General features: G+C 41.4%; 1 protein-coding gene across 12 annotated transcripts; it reads right to left on the bottom strand.

Moving 5' to 3' along the window:
* Positions 1 to 17: 17 nt before the first annotated feature.
* c9h18orf54 (chromosome 9 C18orf54 homolog) lies at positions 18 to 18959 on the bottom strand. Of its 12 annotated transcripts, none has more exons than XM_050053207.1 (16): positions 18903 to 18959; positions 17536 to 17726; positions 16741 to 16875; positions 16170 to 16326; positions 15905 to 16072; positions 15586 to 15730; positions 15400 to 15469; positions 15106 to 15310; positions 12037 to 12125; positions 9826 to 9934; positions 9649 to 9741; positions 6489 to 6582; positions 6347 to 6404; positions 2882 to 3055; positions 2559 to 2617; positions 18 to 2201 (listed from the first exon to the last, which is right to left on the bottom strand). In XM_050053207.1, exons 2-16 carry the CDS (start codon positions 17617 to 17619, stop codon positions 2036 to 2038), a joined length of 1806 nt encoding a protein of 601 aa, XP_049909164.1. In that variant the 5' UTR covers positions 17620 to 17726; positions 18903 to 18959; the 3' UTR covers positions 18 to 2035. The 12 variants fall into 12 exon arrangements, 11 of the variants coding, with proteins under 11 accessions (XP_049909164.1, XP_049909165.1, XP_049909163.1 ...); XM_050053208.1 differs by lacking the exon at positions 18903 to 18959 and adding an exon at positions 18550 to 18882; XM_050053206.1 differs by lacking the exon at positions 18903 to 18959 and adding an exon at positions 17815 to 17951.
* Positions 18960 to 19187: the final 228 nt, after the last annotated feature.

The raw sequence follows: 19187 nt of genomic DNA, 5'->3' as shown, positions 1-19187 counted from the left end.
TAAGCTGACACCATGAAGGTATAAAGCAAGATATGCTTTATTGTGAACTGTTTAAGGACAAATCATCTCAGAGCAGCCGGAGAGAAGGCTGCTACATGGAAATAAAAACACTTTGTGTTAACCATTAACACACATCTGGTACAAAATAAATATCTGCTCATGTTTAGGTCATCTGTCTGCCCAAATGCTGATATGGCACTTAAGTGGTTTCGACTTTAAGGCAGGAGAGAAAAACCTGACAGTCTGTCTTCATTACCTGAAAGACAAAAATGTGAATAAAAATACTGCTAGATCAATAATCTAATTTTCTGTTTCCTCTCCAAATCATACTGAGTATTTCATAAAGTCGGAACAAAGCTAAGAGTCTGTAGGCACAACAGTGTGAGGCTGCAATAATCTTAACACACCAGTAAATACAATACTTGATTTGTTGAGGTTGGTCCAGAGGACAGAGTATTTGTGTTGTGTTCACATCATATCTGATGGATGGTAGACATGGGAAAGACTCCCATGTCTACGGCCTGTAAATATTCACATAATTGGATGGTGAAAAAAGGATGAATAAAAATACAGTGTACATTCAATTCAGCACTATACCCATTAATCCCAGAAAGTGGTAAATCCTGTACAATGTGAACGCAGCATTATCCTCTGTACAGTGGCCAAAGAAGCCATGGACTTTCATTGTGAGTACGCTAGACACTCATTTTTTAAAAATTCTTATGTAACATTCTAGTTTTTAGCAGTATAATATGCTCATTTGAGCATGTATTATTTAGCATTATGACATGCTAACATGCTAAAGTTTGTATGACGTTTAACAACATGTAACATTTACTGTTATTCATGGGTAACATGCTAACATGAACATGTAATATTGAGCATTATAATATGCTAATGCTGGTATGTTCAAATGCGAATGTTAACTTGTTAATGTGGCTTCAGTTACAGATGACATGTTAACATTATATTTTGACATGCTCAAGTTAGCATATCATCATAAACGGCATTGGATGTTAACATGCTAACATTTAGCAAGTTACATGTTATTGTAACAAAAAAAATAAGCAGGTTAATATGCTAACACATTCAACATGCTTAGAATTAGTACTTTGCATGTTTGCTTGATAGCACGTGCTAACATGCTAATGAATATTAAAGCTGTCCAACTAGCATTGTGACCCTGCCATGTCCAGAGTCTTGCTGTTAGCCTTTCAGTGCAGTAACAACAACTAGACATTGTATAACCCTTTCATATTGGCACATTCACTTGTCAATTGGACACTTTCACTTCCTCAGCAGCTGAACAGGTGCTTGCAGTATGAGTGCAGTAAGTATGCAGTAAGATGCTGACATTTTGTCTTTCTGGTCATTTCTTCTCTCAGAGGGAGCCTGATGAAACTTTGCAGAGCTCCATTCTCATTTGGCATTTAAAGAGCAACACTGTGACATTAAGATAAAGCCTCCCATTTTGTGACTTCTACAGAGCTAGATGAAAAGATGGGTAACAGTTTCAGTTCCGTGTACAATGCAGAAATAGGTTCTGGGCATTAGCACAAGGACTGGAAGCAGGGGCCTCGCTCCGTTAAATACAAAAAATATCCAACCTCAAAACTTTGAAGCTGTCTGATTTACAAGTTACATCTTTTTTAAAAAAAATGTAAAAAAAGATGTATTGAAACCATCCTCATTTGACTCTGTTCTAGACTGTTCCTTTCATGGACAATGGTTATTTTCCATCTCTGTTATGGTGGTTAAAAACTGCACTCAAAGTTTCACAGCGTCCTTCACTGTTAACACTTCACATAACTTCAACACACATTTCCTGAATTTCCCCATGAGTCTGGTTTGGCCTCTGCACTGTTAGTGTTTACATGAATTGCATTTTTTCACCTAAAATAAAATTCCAGAGCAGACTTCATCCAGAATCATCTGCTGCTTCCTTTTGCTGCTGGACGTGACAGGAAACACTAACTAGATGACAGTGAGAACACTGACAGGAAGTGTCTTTGCTCTTGTAAACAAGCCTTTAGCGTCAGGAGGGTTTCTGCTGAGCGCAGATGAGCCCGTCAGCAGAAGAAGAGGAATACCGTCCTTCATCTTCATCCTTCTCCTCTGCGCCCTTCTCTTCTTTTTCCTCTGTGCGTTTCTCTCTGGGTTCTTCCACCAAAACCTTCAGACGGCTCAGGTGATGCAGAGCTCTGAGAATGGAAATATTCGTCAAAAACAATATTCTTAACTTTACAGCCATGCTAGCAGCTCTGTAAGGTTATACTTAGGCAGGACAGTGCTTCAAGCTAAACATCAACATAATAATATGCTCACAACAATGCTAGAAGGCTGATGTTTAGTCTGAATAATGTTTAACTTGTTCATCATCTTACTTTAGCAGTGCAGCTGAAACATAGCAAAGTACAGCTGAGGCTGTACACGTTTGGTGCAAGTCCATTACAAAGATTTTGAGATTTATTTGATGGGATAAGTGACAACAACACAGTAACTCTAATGTTGATGCTGATGTGACAAATTGGGTATGTGATGTGTTCAGTGTCAGTTACCTCTGTAGTGACGGTCCACCTGGAAAACTCTCCAGCTTTGCTTCACCTTCAGGCCTCTGCTGCAAACAGAGACTTATTAACATTCTATATATACAAAGCATGTAACAATACAGAGTTAGGTTTGTTGCTCAAAAAGCAGCTGAATGTTGACAGTGGAGCCCTGACATTTGTTCAGGTGCTCTATGTGAATGATGAATAAATGAATAAACCCTATTTAGTGTTTGTTTAATCTCAAACACAAGCTATATTTTTCCTGTAACACTTGTTCCCAAACATGCTGCCTTACTGAGCACACTTCTGGTCAGACTGGTGCTGGTTCATACTTGTTTGACCTCAACTGTCTGCAGCCTGTCAGTGAGTGTTGGAGCTGCTGATGCCTGCTGTTGTCGCTGAAGCTCTGCCTCCACTGCCTGCAGTCTGAACAGCGTCTGTTTCAGAGCCTCCACGGGACCAGGCTGCTTAAAGGTGCTGTCTCCATGGAGGCCAGATCCCCAAGCCTGGGAGAGACAGCAAACAGAAGGAGGCACTTTCAGAGGATCATTAGTGGAGGTGAATCGATTTATCGGCTGAACATCAATATTGGCTGATGTTTGCCTTGTTGACTGCCATAGGCCTACAAGATAACATTCACCTATGGCAGTGGCAGATGTTTATCTGTTGTTTCGCATGTATTTTAAGCAGGCTAAATGTTGTGCTAGCTGCTAATTCAGAGAAGAATTCACTGGCTGGACACAACTCTGGCATGATGTAAGAGGGCAAAAGGTACCTTGTACATGTGTGGTTTGGTTTCAAATAAAAGTGAAAGAAAATGTTGGCCTAGTGGGAGAATCACACTGTCTTGGAAAAAGATCAGCTACAGTTTGTGAGATGTTTCTTTGCAGAGGCTCCGTTCCAGAAAAGAGACTGGATACTGGAAATATAATCACCTCCGTTTTCCAGCACTGGCAGAAAAACCTAAGTGCTTCATGCAAAACCAAGGAGAGTGAGTGGCTGTTCAGCTCAGTCTCACATCTTAGATGAGAAGAGACATAGAATGAGCTGCAACAAGGCAGAGATGCTCATCTTTGCAAAAAAAAAGAAAAAAAAAAGAAAAAATACATGCATCTCACTTAGGTAGTAGGCTAAAAGGTACCTGTGTTTTTTTCTTTTTATCAATAATATTTGGATGAGGAAGCTCACTGTATGGGAAGACTTTGCCTAAGAGGCCCATTTTTGTTTGGTAAGGGGCCCCATGTTCAGCCCCACACAAATTCCTCAGTATTTGAGGGGGTACCCAGAATTTCCTCAGGCATCTCAGGTAAAACACTCTGCTTTGCTGAGTCAGTGTACAGCACCCAGGTCAGGCTCTCATTTGCCATAATAACTAAAAAAACGAATGCTATGCAAGATGGCTGCGCTGTTACAGATTTCAGGTGATTTGCCTAGCTGGTTGTAGATTAGTTTCCTTTGGCATATCTGGCACTCGAGTTTCTTTGTAGATTCGAAACTATTCCGGATGGTTGACTTTTTCCGACCACTGTATCTGTAAGCCCGTCACTGGCTGTCAAACTGTCAGAGTCACAAAACTAGACCTCTCACTAAATTTAAATATCCTTGTCTGAGAATAACTAATAATTAATGTTGATGCATAATGAATTCTTTTGAATTACCATTTCTTAATTTATGAGCCATTTGAGTTTATGGGGTAATGGTATAGAAAAACAGAGCACTGGAGTACTGATTTGGAAATTGATTGCCATGGAAATGATGGAAGCATTTGGGTCATCCCTAGTACGTGTCGTAGGAACCACATGTGAAACCAAGTTTGATTTTTACCATCCAGAACACAGAGACTGAGGATGAATGGATGCATGTCCGGGGAGTTTACATCATCCAATGGGGCTCCCCAGGGCTGTGTCCTTTCCCTGTCCTCTACATTTTTTATACCAACAACTGCTGCAGCTGGCATGACAACAAACAGATTATCTTTTTAAATTTCTGACGACTCCATAATAGTTAGTTTCCTCCATGCCGATGAAAACAAACATTAATCTGCAGTTGATGAATTTGTAGACTGGTGTCACTAAATGTTAAAAAAATAAGGAGATTGAATTTATTATTGTATTGAATTTAGGCATAAACCTTCAACCTCTCAAAAAACCATCATCAAGGGACAAGTAGTTGACTCTGGAGAAAACTATAAATATCTTGGTTTCATGTCAGCAAGTCTCTTATTATCCTATTATCCTGTCTTGACCCTCTCTCGTCTCTGCTGGTTTGGGAATCTCAACATCAAGACCAAAAATGCACTAAGTAGTATAATGAAAATGAGTAGCAAGATCTTTGGAGTTCAGCAGAGTACTTTATCTGTCCTGTTTCAAAAACAGATAGGAAGGAAGGCTAAAGTCATCCTTTCCGACAGCTCCCACTCCTTATTCTCTGACTTTCAGTTTTTGCCTTTTGGCTCTCAGCACAGATTTCCCCCTGTTGAGAGTAACAGATATAACTACTCTTGCATCCCTACTGTAATCTCTTTTGAATGCTGGGCAATGGAAGAGTCTAACTTAGTACTGATGCTACTCTCTTGGGTGGTTGTTATTCTTGTAATGATTATGTGATGATTGATAGTGATGGTGATAGTGATGATGATGATATTGAAGGTTGTTGATGACCACGTTTTTTTATAGATGTTTATAGATACCTCGGTTGTACAATGTTTGAAACAGCTTCACGATGGAGAGATGTTGACCTTGTTGGGAAGAATTCTCTCCATCTCCTCTGAACGCGGCTGTCTCACGGCGTGCTCCCGTTCCCGTTCATTGTGCATTCAATAAAAACTGCCTGGATGTGCAGGATGCCCTGAATACAGCCATGAATAAGGAGGAGGCATCTGAGGGCTGCGATTCATGTTATTCCATCTCATCTAATCCTCTAAACATATTGACTGATCCGATGAGTGCTTGCCTATATAAGTCCACTTTTAACGTTTTGTTTGCCCTTGGGAATGAGGAGGCTGATTATTGCCTGCTGAATTTCACTTGTCTATTATGCGCTGTACTGACACACTGTCAGGATTGTGTGCCATGTCACTATTCCTTATTTCATTCATTTGTTTGTGATGCAGGACACTCACTATGTGTTTTCATTTGTCACTATTCATGTTGCTAAGTGTACTGAAACATTAGCAGTTATCAGAAATTGATTTCAGTAAATTAATATTCACCAATGTTAATCCCAGCAATAGTCACCTATTAATGCCATTTTAGCACCTTGTTTCCAACCTCATACTGTATTATGACCATTATTTAAAGTCAGTGTGATTCATTTGTGCCATTAAGGCTACATTTATGGTGAAAGCCTTTTGCTTTCATCCCTTTATTTTTCTATTATTTTTCAGAAACCATATGTCAGTCAAGTCAATCATCAATCGCCCTTACCTGTTAACATCCTTATGATCAGTCGATAACGATATAATTCATGTGCCTGTGCTGCAACCCCCTGCCTGTACTCATTATTCAATAAAATTCTGAACTTTAAAAATCTGGATTTTGCTTGTGTTTATCCATAAATGAAGTCAGTGAGTGGGGTTCACATTACCCAGCCAAAAGCAAATTGTTTTCCCTTGTAAGCCATCTTATCCATCTTGCAGGGTCACTGTGCACTTAACTTACCCTTGTTCACTTCAGTTGTTGCTAATCATTCAGTTTACTTCATTATGATTTTTATATTGCAAAATAAAAGTTAACAATAAAGTTAATACAGTGGATCAGTGAAAGGTGATGAGAGAAGGAGGACACAGTAACACCTACCTGAGCTCTTCTGTCAGTCAGAGCTTCTGTGATGGCCCCTGCAACTGCTGCTGAATCCCTGCAGGTTCAATCACAAATCATTCAGTGAGTTTAGTCATGGTGCAACAGAACTAAGAAAAAAGGGATTGTCAGTAAGTCTTACCTAGTGAATGGAGGACAGTGTGAGGAGGAACAGAGCAGCAGCTCCTCAGTGTTCACTGGACTGACAGCTTCCTCAACACGATCAGTAGGACTGACTACAACAACAACAGATATTCATTAAGAACAAGACAGCACCATGTGGACACAGTATGTGATAAACTCCTTTGATGCAGTGTTGGTGTTATGATAAAGATTTTACTGCTACTGTCTTTCTGATTGTGACAGAAACCAATGGCCAGCACATTTAGACGCAAACAAACCTGCATCAAACAACACAACACAACACAAGGCTAACAGACACATCTGTATATGTATTCTGCTCTAAGCTGCTTCACGGTCATGTAGTTGTAGTTGACATTCCTTCATTCACTGTAATACTGAGTGAAAATGTACAGGTTTGTAGTGGGAATGGCTTTCCACTGCTGTAGTGTGACTGAAAATGAGGACTGAGCCTGTCTTCAACCTGCTCCCTGCTATCAACAATATCTACAAGCATCATAAATTTGTATGAGAAAACACAAGATGCTCAAACTGGCCTGTCATAGCTTTTCCATTCTGTATGTGGTATCCCCATAAAGTAGTGACATCCCTCCCCTTCTGGTGAACCACCATAGGCAGGTACGGCAGGTGATGGAGAGACAATTTTTTTTTGTTCCCCTTTGATCTGTGCCATCAATTACACATTTGTTTGTGGAACACAGCTAAATTACCTAGCAAGCTAGCTGGTGTTTGTGACATATATCGTGCAAGACAAGAGATGAAGTTTACCGAGTAGTTTCACAAGACAATCTGTGACTGTCTTGAAATGAAACTAGAATTACCACCCTGCAGTTGTAAGCCTCCACGCTCCAGTTAAGTTTTTCTTATTCACAGCCATGTCTGTGAATAATGGATGGCATGGATGCCTCACACCCATCTCCCCCTGACAGCACAGAAGATCTATACAGTCAGCACTGTTTTAAGGTGGACACCCAAGCTTAGAGTCACCAATTAAGTATCTGACCAAATATTTCCTTCTCTGTTCTTGGGATATAACGTTGAGTAATGGCCAGAAAAGTGTTTTTGCATAACATTGTGATGTCACAGTGAAGTTGACCTTTGACCTTTTGGATATAAAATGTCATCACTTCATTATTTTATCCGATTAGAAATTTGTGTGAAGTTTGTCATAATTAGCATATGAGTTCTTGAGTTCTGGCCAAAAACACATTTTGTGAGGTCACAATGACCTTGACCTTTGACCACAAAATTCTAATCAGTTTATTCTTCAGTCCACATGGATATTTGTGTCTAATTTAAAGAAATTGCCTTAAGATATTCTCGAGATGTCACATTCACAAGAATGACACAGATACAAGGTCACACTGACCTTGACCTTTGACCACCAAAATCTAGTCAGTCCATCACTGAGTCCAAGTGAATGTTTGTGCCAAATTTGAAGAAATTCCCTTGAGCTGTTCTTGAGATATCGCATTCACGAAAATGAGACACACAGGGTCACCGCAACCTTGACATTTGACCCTTGACTCCCAAAAACTAATTAGTTCATCGGTGAGTCCAAGTGGCCATTTGTGCCAAATGTGAAGAAAGAAAGAATTTCCCTTTAGGTGCTCTTGAGCTATCGTGTTCACAAGGATGGAACGAACGAACGGACGGACGGACGGACAACCCGAAAACATAATGCCTCTGGCCATAGCTATCGCTGGTGTGAAGGCATAAAAAAGTTAGCTGTCTTTTACCGTTGACTACTGTACATATTTTTTTTCTGAAATAAGGTCCAATGAGGGACACTGGAAGGGGAGGGACATCTTCTCTCCATGGCTGCAGCCCCAGCGTTTGGAGAGGTGCATGTCAGCTAATGCGTTACTTCCATTGCACGGTTTGACTCCACTTGCCTCACTTTTGGAACCAGGTCCTTTCCTCTATTTGGTTTTCCACTGCAGATCATACCCCATCAGTGTATGCGGAATTTTCAGCTGTTTGTTTCAGCGATGCCACATGAAATTACTGTGACATACTCTGCGTGAAACTGCGGTGACATCATCTTTAATGCAACAAAGACCACGTTGCTCCATGCAGCTCTCACTGAATTCTTTCATCTGCAACCCAACAGAGGAATGTCTGCACTTTGTCAATTGATCATTTTGTCTAGCTTTTTGAGCTGCCATTTTTATAAATCTGACTGCACAAAAAGATTGTGGCCATGATTCATGGTAGCGTTGTAATTTAAAAATAATGGGTTTGTGCAGGATGTCCTGTGTCATGCTAGTGTCTATTCTTTCTGTACAATAAGTGGTCTGTAGTGATTTAACTCCACCTTCTAGCATCAGCGCACTTGAAACCTCGGCCAAGGTGGTACAAAATAAAGTACCAGGAACTTGCAACAACTTTGGCCAACAGACAAAAAAATAAAAAAAAATAACAGTTCCAAGCAAGTCAAGTTGAGCTGTGTTGTGCCATACTGTGCAGTGGAAACAAGGCTTAGGTAAGATACATGTGAGTCTACACAGCTACAGTGTAATTATCCCTTAATACAAATGTGTAAATCAATCTTCAGGTGTTCTAGCCTGTAAAAACTGCCACACCCAAATTCTGACTCTGAGCACGGACTCTGGCTGCACATTAACCCCTCCTCTCTCTTCTTATATTATCTCTTTGTATGTAGTATACTGTTAACCATCTAAACAAGGGAAAATGCAATAAATAAATATATAAATCAAGCTTCACAGTGAAAGCCACACAATGACATCTCTTTGCTTCCTCAGATAAACTGCAGCTGGAAGCTTTTAACTGTAAAGCAGCTGCGTTGAGTATGTTTGAATTAGCCACCAGTGTTACCTTGTTGCTCAGTTTACTCTTCTTGGACATGAACTGTATTTATTGTTTTGTTTGCTTCACAGTGATCAGGACAATGTAGCGCAACGAGCACCTTTTTGGAAAATTGTCCTGCTGCAGACATCAAGCTGATATGAGATGGAGAACAAACTCCAAGCAAACCTTTACAACAACTTGTTTGTGATTTGTTTATGTTATCTGAGCAGTGTGTGTGCTCATTTGGTACTGCCCGTGTCTGTTATGTCCTAGACATTAGCTTTGTTGCTTAAAACTGTAGGAGGAGAAACTGAGAAACCTTGTGTCTTTGGGTTGAGTCCTGGTCTCACCTGGATCTGCGGGACAGTCTGCTCCTCCATAACTCTGAGACAGACGGTTCAACACCTGGTCCGCCTTCTGGATCAGAGACTCAATCCTGTTGTCTGACAGGAGGAAAAACACAAACAGTAAAAACATAACTGTGGGCCTATAAAACACATTTGATGTACAACAATTTGTCTTTCTACCTCTGAACAGAGTTTCCATGACGTCAGAGCTGTTTCTCTCTGCAGCGAGTAGAGAAATCTCTTCAGCAAACTGAAGCCTCAGATCTCTGAGAGTCTGCTGGCTATCACCCTGAAAACACAAACAAACACACAGATAATCACTTAAATATCTGGGCGTGCAAGGTCATTCTTGACACTGGGAACAGTAGTGTGTGACAAAATAATCTCTATTTAAAGGTACTTCCATGCTTTTTCAGTCAGTGTTGTGACAGTTTATATTACCTTTTTTTTAGTCAACTCAAGGAAACAAAAACCAACACAAAGGATGCACAAATAACACACTTATACAACCTCAAAAAAATAAAATTGATCAACCAAACACAATTTTTCTCCTTTTTTTTCCACATTTATATTTTCACAAGAACACACAATGTCAAGTCAATACACCAATGTCCATTCACCAATCAAAAGTTCAGAACCAAGGAAGAGTGATATTAAACGCATCAGTCAGGGGGTGGGGGGGTGAATGAATGCGTGAATGAATGTAGTGGAGAAGGGACAACCGGGGTAATGATCAGCTGATGATTGTTCCGGTATGGATTATCCGTTCCGTCCATAGTGGCAGAGGAAATACGAGGGACTAGCTACCTCAACTTTTTGCCTGAGCTGCCGCAGGGTGCGGACTAAACGGGCGAGATACTTCTCTGTCAACCAGAGTAGACTTGTGCCTCTTTCTCTTTTTGAGACGCTGTGTGACATCATCTTTTCAAGGTTATGGGTCGCCAGGGGTAACAGGTGACGCTACATGAGACGGCAGCACAGGAGGGAAGAGAGGGATTTTTTTTTTTTAAGCTCGTTACAGTGTGTTTACATGACATTAGAGAAAATCGATTTATTCTGGTAGTCTGACTAAAACAGGACTTTTAAAATACATGTAAACATGTTAGTCCGACTGAAATCGTACTAAATCAAATTTCTCAAAGTCGGACTAACACACCCAGATAATGGGATTGGGAGTTGAATTGTATACAGTCAATTGGACCCAAACTGGCTCTACTGCTCTACAGTTTTTACCCTGGGCTTTGACCCAGAAGTTGAATAGCATTAAATGCATAATAGAGGAAGAAGCCGATAACATCATGGTGAAATCTACATCCAGAGCAGGTCCAATCATAACAAGCTGAAAGGGAGCATATCACCACCTATCGTAGCGCAACTGGACATACTTCAGTCAATGAATCGATTCCCCTCCCGTGCTTGTATACTGGGACAAGGATTGTAGTCCAATTAAATGGCATATTTGAGCTATGACTCTAGCTCTACTTAACTGTGCATGTATACATACTAACTACTAAGTGTTTTCCCTAGGTTGACTTTGCCCTGGCGGATGGGCCAGGGGATGCGGGATGCGCTGAAACAACAGTCATTGTAGCACCTACCGCCACATCAGATTCTGTCCTCACATCTAATACTTTAAATTTCTTTCAGCAGTTACTTTTGGAAATTCACATGAACCACTTTTCACATTGTTATAAATTAGATCGACCGCACAACACTCGTTTAAAAAAGAAAACTGACCCCTTGTTAACCTGTTATTTCCTTCTCCAAAACAGTGGTGAAGAACACCAGGGCCCTTTTTTTAGAAAGCAGGTTTAGTAAAAAACTCTGAGTTAGTTAACCCTGAGATGAGGGAAACTCTGGGTTTTCCATTTCAGAATAAGGGGTAACTTACCACAGTAACTGACTCTGTGAACCTAATCTGCTCGCTGGCAGGTTATGTTTGGCCTATTGAGGGTTTCTGTTGCTACGTCTGTACAATTATAAAAAGGAAACAATGCTTTTTATGAGCATTTAGCCGCATCTCACAGACTTCTTCAGTGAATGGAGACTGACGTTACTACCTGTTATTACATGAGTGATAGGAATAGGTAGTTCCACAATTAAGTCGCATGATGACACCTGAGCCAGCTTCCGCTACTAATGAAGACTGTGAGATGCAGCTGAAAGCTCCGTAACAGCCAGTAAGGTGACATTGAGGAGGGATTATTTTGTCACACATCATGAAAAATAAATGAGTCTAGATCCTCCACCTGTATAAGAAAAGTGTTAAACACATTTTCTTGACTCAGGACAATTCTGCCATCCTTTTTCAGGTCAGAAACAGTTCATCAGACATCATGAGCTGCCGTCTGATCAAACTGAAAAGTTCACACTTTGATTCTGTTCTCTCACCTTTGCAAGTGTCTGGTCGGGATCTTCATCCTCCAGCTCTGCCACCCAGGATGGAGCTCCTCTTCTGGGAGATACAGGTGGAAGAACACCTGCAAGAGCAACAACAAAAAGCAGAATGATTGTTGGATACTAAAAATATTCCACCTCATTAATAATTTTTTAATGGGAAAGTTATTAGTATTATTTGCTTAAAAAGAGGAACTGTTTTTCTTGATGATGATGATGATGATGATGATGATGATGTTATACTCGCAATGGTCTGTTTGTTGAGCCCTATCCCTCTTACTACCTGTTATGCCTGTCAAGCTTCTTTTCTTGCACAGCACATATGCAGTTTACAATAACTGTGGCAGAGTGACTGCTCACATTTCACTGGCATTAAAAAAAAGACAAAAGCAGCTTCTCATTTCTGCTCTGAAAACAGTTTTGGGTGAGTTTTAGACCAGCTTTGAAGAACCACAAACTCCAGACTCATGTCATCATTCTACTCTTGATACCTTGGTTATCCCAGTCCAAACACAGCACAGGACCAGCTTCAATAAAATGGGAACATACTACACAGTGGATGGGCTTGTTTTGAAGTGGACTTTTTTCATGTAAAAATTCCCAGAAACTAATGCAGTTAGTTAATGATGTGCTCCTTGGCCTTGGAATTAATGGTCACTTATTAGGGTTGGGACGACTAGACAACTATATAGACTGGCTGGGGGGGTGGGGGGTGTGGGTTCCTTCTGTTTTGTTAATGTATTGGTCTGCCTGTTCAGCAGGCAGCTGGCACAGTGCTAAAACAAAGTGCAGACATAGCTCTGGCTACTCAGTGAAAGGCTCTTGTTCAGCACGCTAATGCAGTAGCACAAGGAGTCCAGTATGGCAGAGAGAAACAGCTGGGAAAAAAACATGTAGAGTCAGCATATTTTTACATCTAACTCTGTGAATTAAGGGTTTATTTCAACCAAACCAGACCAAATGTTGAAACAGTGTAATGATGATCAAAGGCAATTTGAGTTTTATGTTTAAGTTTTATTTTGTCTCTGTCAAGTTTGAATTTAGTGTGTTTTATGATGAGTTAACAAAGCGTGTTGCACACACACCTGCAGGAATATATCGGCAATTACCAGTTGTCAGGCTGACTGCTGTTAGAAAATTTAAACATATTGCCCAACTCTATCAGTTACTGAATCTGCTTTTGTGTCTGGAGCTTCCTGTCTACAACAGGCTTGAGACTCGCACTTGCTGAGGACTTGGTTCAGATTAATCTGATCCCAATTGATTCAGCAGTGGGAACCTCTTGCGACTGCATGACTTTGCTGATGTTGACCCCACCAGGGTTCGTACCTGGACCTTCTGCATGGAAGCCCAGTACTCTAATCACTACACTAGTGCGGCCCCCCAACTCTACCATTTTCTACTGTTAGCAAATTACTTAGCTGGATATGCAAACAAATGCAGCTTATGTTAAAGCAGACAAACACTTTTGATTCTTTCCTTACAATTTTCAGTTTTGGAAAGACGAAAGAAGGATACAGACATCTAGCTTTGTATGCTGTTAGTTCATTAGGGCCCGTGTCCACATTGCATTTTTTTGTCAGCGAAAAAGCGCTGGCAGAGCACTGGGGAGTGTTTCAACACAGCGCTTTTTTAATGACGTGCTGCGCATGGGATTTGTTTCTACCACAACAATATCTTGACACTAACATCCGCCAGATAGCTAATGTGATCCTACATTAACAGAGGGTTGACTACAGTCAACTTCAAGCTTACAAAGCCAGCTGTAATAAAGGCACAGCACCCACCAGCAACATCCAGTGACAGCCTGCTCCCAAAAAATGAGCTTTTCTGTCTTTGTTGAGACAGTACACTACCCTGAAAATCCAGAGTTCTCGTGAGAGCACAATTTGAATTTGCTCAGCGAGTCACTCTGGCAATCAGTAATGATGCTCATTACCTATGCCCATGAAATCGAGCTGCACCAATCACATCGGTGTATCTGATATAGGCGGGCCAGAGGCGAGCTAAACAAATGACGACAGCGCTGCGACGACGAAGTCCGGAATCAGTCAGTAAACATTATAAGATGGCTACGGATGAACACCAGTTGTTTGAAACGGCTTTGGCCGCTACAGTGAACGAGTTAGACTTGGCTTTTTCTCTAAAAGAGGAACAGAAGACGGTGCTCGAATCTTTCCTTTGCAAGAAGAACGTTTTTGCTGTTTTGCTGACCGGATACGGCAAGAGTCTAATCTACCAGTTAGCTCCGCTGGTAGCTAAGCGTATACGTCACCCCGTGACTTGTTCTGATTGGTCGTAGTGTTATCCAATTGCGTGCAGTGATATTTACAAATGCATGCTTGGTGCCGCCCCTCGAGTTGGGCCACTTTCATTACTCATGGCCAGACCCTAAATCTTTCTAGATTTGGGTCTGGATTTCCAGGCTAACAGTACACAGTAGCCCTGCAAATGAAGCAGCAGTGACATCACCAGTGCCTTTCTGAAAAGTTCAGATTTTCAACTTAAAGAGCTCAGAGCAGTTGCACAGAAAAGGCGGAGCACTCTGAGAAAACAAACAAATAAACAAAAAAAAAAAAACTCTTGTTCTCCAGGCGGCTGCGTGTGCTCGCTCCTTATTTGGGAACAATTGGAAAAAACAACAAAAAAAAGATACTGGTGCTGAAAAAAAAAATGTGGACACAGGCCCTTAGTCTACATTTCTACATTCTGCTCCTGGGGAGCTACTGCCCTGCATGTTTTAGGTCTCTACTCTACTCATCTGATTCAAATTATCTGCTCATTATCAAGCCCTTGACAAGCTTCAGGGGCTTGATAATGAGCAGATTATTATAATCAGTAAAGTAGGGAGAGACCCAAAACATGCAGGGCAGTAGCTCTTAACACGCAGGGTTGGGGACTACATTCTGAAAACATTTGCACCATTTTTGTTTTGAAGCTCTTGCACTCTCATATTTATACTTTTTGCTAATTAGATGACACAGTAATGCTCTAGTGCCAAGTGGGTTCAGTAACACAGAGGGATGTGCAATGTGTGTTGGTGGCATGCAGGGGGTGTTGTACCGTGGTCATCCCACAGTTCTGACTCTGTGAGTGGCGGTGACTTGCTGATATCACACCATTGGATCCAGGCTGGGTACTTTAGGTCCGCCATGCTGGTGATTCCTGAACAGTCCATGTCGGTCTTGTTACTGGTGAACCAGCGAGGGAGGTGGAGGGACGAAGATGGCTCTGCCCACTCTGACCTCCCCGCTCTGTGTGCAGACTGCTAGAGACAGAAGGAGTGATAAGAGAGGTTCACTACAGTCCTACTCTGAGTCAGTTTCAAAAACACTAATACATGTTGATGATTGTCACCTTATAGCAGCTGACTGAGGGAATATCAACATCTGGATTCAACATGGCTGCCTCTGGTCTTTCTCTGCACCTGGACAGGAGGGGAAAGTAATGAAATGTGAAATGCAATGTAGATCTTGTATAGGACAGAACAGAGATCTTTCAGAAACGTCCCAAATGAAACAGATAATGGCCAACAGCATGAACCTGGAACTCCTTGGCATCCTGGTTGGATGAGGGTGGTGATGGTTCGGTCGGGGAGGAGGAAGACTGCTGCTGAGTCTGTCCCAGGTTCTGTGTGTTGGTCTGGACAAGGGGCAGGGCTGGGAGGCTCCAGACCGGGACAGGAGGCCTGGATCAGCAGACGAGACAAGTCAAAGAACTGAGATAGGTGGAGATATGGGTGATGTAAGACTTTCGATGAAAGCGGAGGTGGGAGTGGCATGTTTAATGACCTCATGTGATGGCAATGGTGTGGGTAAAACTTTTAGTGACCTCAGATAAAGGTGGAGGTGTGTTAACAGACCTTGCATGAAGGCGGAGGTGTGAGTGATGGGCATCGAGCCATCGTAAGGGATAGACAGCAGCTCGTCTGTCGTCATTGAGTGTCTGTCTCGGTTGCTGCGGTGATGGAGGGAGCTGACGGGGAGGTTCAGGAAGTCCAGCTCCCTGTCCGTCAAACGTTCCCTAAGAACTTGGAGACAAAAACACATAAAGGCAATAACATGCAGATAACCTGATACACACTGTAATGAAATAAACTTATTTACTTGATGAATATGGTGACCTACCATCTCTGTTTCTGAGCGTGCTCACTCTGGGTCTGCATGGTGTGGAGGGGGAACTATGAGGCAGAACCAGTTTTCCTGTTAACGACTCGCTGTTTTGACGACTTCTCTCAAATTCTGCAATGTAGGCATCCAACGCCGCTGTGGCTGAGTCATAGTTCTGCATTCAATCAATCGATAAGCATGTGTAATTTAATTTAGTCAGTCCAGCATCATAAAAAAATTGTCAGCCAGCAAGACAGGAATCCTAGATGCATCACTGCAGGGCAGTGTAAAGCAGCTGGAGGGATTTTAACTTGAAGCACTTAAGTCATTCAGAAATTAACAGAAATTTAAAGGTACCATTCCTTTGATCTTTACAATGCTCATTTTCTTTATCTCTAACCCAGTACAGAACTTCCATTTACAATTTGCATTCCACTGGTCTACAAAATAGCAACATCATTTTGTCTGGATGACTGTCTGCCAAAATTGGATCAGTTATCATTACAAGACAGAGGATAAAGACAGGCATATCCTCTCCACAGTAATCACTGCTGAAGAAACCAGTAGAAACATTAAAAGCAGAGTGAACCTTGTGTTTATATCCAAAGGTGGCGTTGTGTTCAGAAGCCTGCAGGCTGCTCCTCAGGTGACCTGAGCTTGAAAGCAGTGAGGTCACCGTCGACTCAGGAGACAGTAATTCACCAATCAAGCTGCTGGACTCCATCTAGACAAAAAAACAAACAACTTTTGTAACAAAATGTATCAACACGTATAATCTACAATTGATATCCCTTAGCAGGTCATACAGGCTGACGGACCACAGGCTGTGAAGCCACACAGCTTATGTTACCAGTGGGACGCATTTGTCAGTTTTTCCCATCACTAATTCGGATGTTAGGAGTGAAATTCTGACACACACTGATATGCTAGCTAACCATGAACTGACAACCACTCAGAATAAAAGACAGTGTGTTGTCGAGTGATTTTGGCCTAGCTGTTTGTCTGTCAGTTTCGAGCTTGTGTTATTTTGACGTAAGGAGAGCCTGACTGGGGTTTGTTTGCCAACTTGGCTTTAGCCTAGCTAACTAGCTAACGCTAGCTAGCTAAACAACGACCAAAACACAAGCAAAGCAAACAATAACGTTATCGTAAAAGACCATGCATACATTCAGAAATTAGAAACGTTGACATTAAGTGTTTTATATAACGGTGGTTTAACGTTCGTGTATATACACTGTTTATAACGCCCATCGCAACTGTGCTGACTTTATTGTCGAAGTCTCAAAAGTGAACTTAGCAGTAACGTTACTATCAGGCTAAAAACAAGAATTGAAATATTTTTATCAAAGCCGTGAATCCGTATCAGACGAAAATATACACTTACATCTTCAGTCCATAATGCCTCCTTTTCCTTCAGTATATTTCTTGTCCAGCCGTCTGTATACAGTGACTGTTCAAAGCAGGACATTCAAGGATTCCGGGTAACGTGAAAGCTAACTCACTTAGCTGGTCTGGAGTCAGTTTAGCACAGATGGTTTCCGCCCGAGACTTTACGACCGAACACCATTCAAAAATCTGGTAATAAAGTATATTCATGGTTATCAGCGCAGACATACACGGCCCATATTTCTGAAAACATGGATGCTTTATACACATCATTCACCAATTCAGTATTTCACCAAATGTCTCCCCTTCTGCTCCTGAGATGTGATGTTGAAAAATGGCCAGAAAGTGTTTTTGCATAACAATATGACGTCAAAGTGAATGGATATGTGAAGTATGAAATTTCATCACTTCATCATTATATCTTACTGGACGTTTGTGTGAAATTTTGTCATAATTACCATATAAATTCTCGACTTATGGGCCACAACATGTTTTTGGGGTTGTTTTTTACTGAGACATTGCTGCCTTTTCAACGTGGATTAAGCCTCAAAAACTGGGTAATTAAAGCCAAAATATTATCTTTCCCTATTAACCAAGTGGTTTTTGTGCTTAAACCTATCTATGCATTAACCACAACGTTGCTGAAACGTAAAATTACAAGTTATCCGCTCCACATACAAATGTAACGCATTTGTGTTTTGCAGAAATGTACAATGCCAACATTTTGACTTGGTTGCTACATTTCAACATCAGGAATTCCATCTTATATATAGGCTTATATGTGTATGTATATGTTCCCCATTTCTCCCCCTTTTCCACAGAGCCTTGTCATCTGCAAACACTGACTCTTCCCATATCCACTTGCACATTTACAAATGTATCATTTATTATCAAAATAAAGCAGGGCTGACAAGACTTCACTGCAGAGGTGTTCCATGCGCTATAGTTCTGACCCAGCTTTAACCTCAATAGATATTCCATATAACATCTTGCCCAAGAATCCAACTCTAACCTCCACTTTTCAGCACTTCACAGCATCACTGTTATCGCTGGTTGCCCTCGTGGATCTTCTTCCTCTCACCACCTCTTCCCACTCACTCTCATTCCTTTCATCACTACAGTTTCACTCTTCCACACTAAACTCCATGGTGATGCTGTCACCATCTGTCTCCCTCTCTGCCATCCTTCAGTGTTTGTAATGAACTGTAAAAATATCCAGACGTGCAGAGGCTGTCGGTTAATATCTCTACCAAACGCTCCCCTCAGTATGCTACCCAGTCTTATGAAGTCCCAGGGTCCCCAAATCTAAAGTCAAACTCCTTTAATTAATTAAAAAACAGCAGAGCTTCATATAACAATTCAAACCTTCCGCCATAATGATCACTTCCGCTATCCAAGGCCACTTCCTCCAGTGTTCATGGGTGCTGTAGGCCCCTTTAAACACTCTGTGACGTCACTTGTGGACTGAACCAGAGCGATGTGAGGGAAAAGAGGTAAGAGTGATCACTCTGTCTCGAAATCCACGCACCAGAAACATAACAGACACCGTCACAGGAAGCTCTCCCATCAGAGCTGCCTCTCTTTATAAAGCAACAATATACATACATACATACATACATACATACATACATACAAACATACATATATACA

This window comes from Epinephelus moara, chromosome 9, assembly GCF_006386435.1.
Source record: "Epinephelus moara isolate mb chromosome 9, YSFRI_EMoa_1.0, whole genome shotgun sequence".
NCBI lineage: Eukaryota > Metazoa > Chordata > Actinopteri > Perciformes > Serranidae > Epinephelus > Epinephelus moara.
Note: the sequence above shows the minus strand (reverse complement) of the source record. Positions and strands in the feature narration are given on the sequence as shown.

Bases quoted from the DNA above. Each gene is read 5' to 3' on its own strand.
- c9h18orf54 (XM_050053207.1), bottom strand. From the start codon at position 17,619: ATGTCCTGCTTTGAACAGTCACTGTATACAGACGGCTGGACAAGAAAT. The intron at 15,731-15,904 runs GTCTGTTAACAC...CTGCTGATCCAG, and splicing joins CACCTCCGCCTTCATGCAAG to GCCTCCTGTCCCGGTCTGGA. The intron at 15,311-15,399 runs GTGACAATCATC...TTCTGTCTCTAG, and splicing joins CCTCAGTCAGCTGCTATAAG to CAGTCTGCACACAGAGCGGG.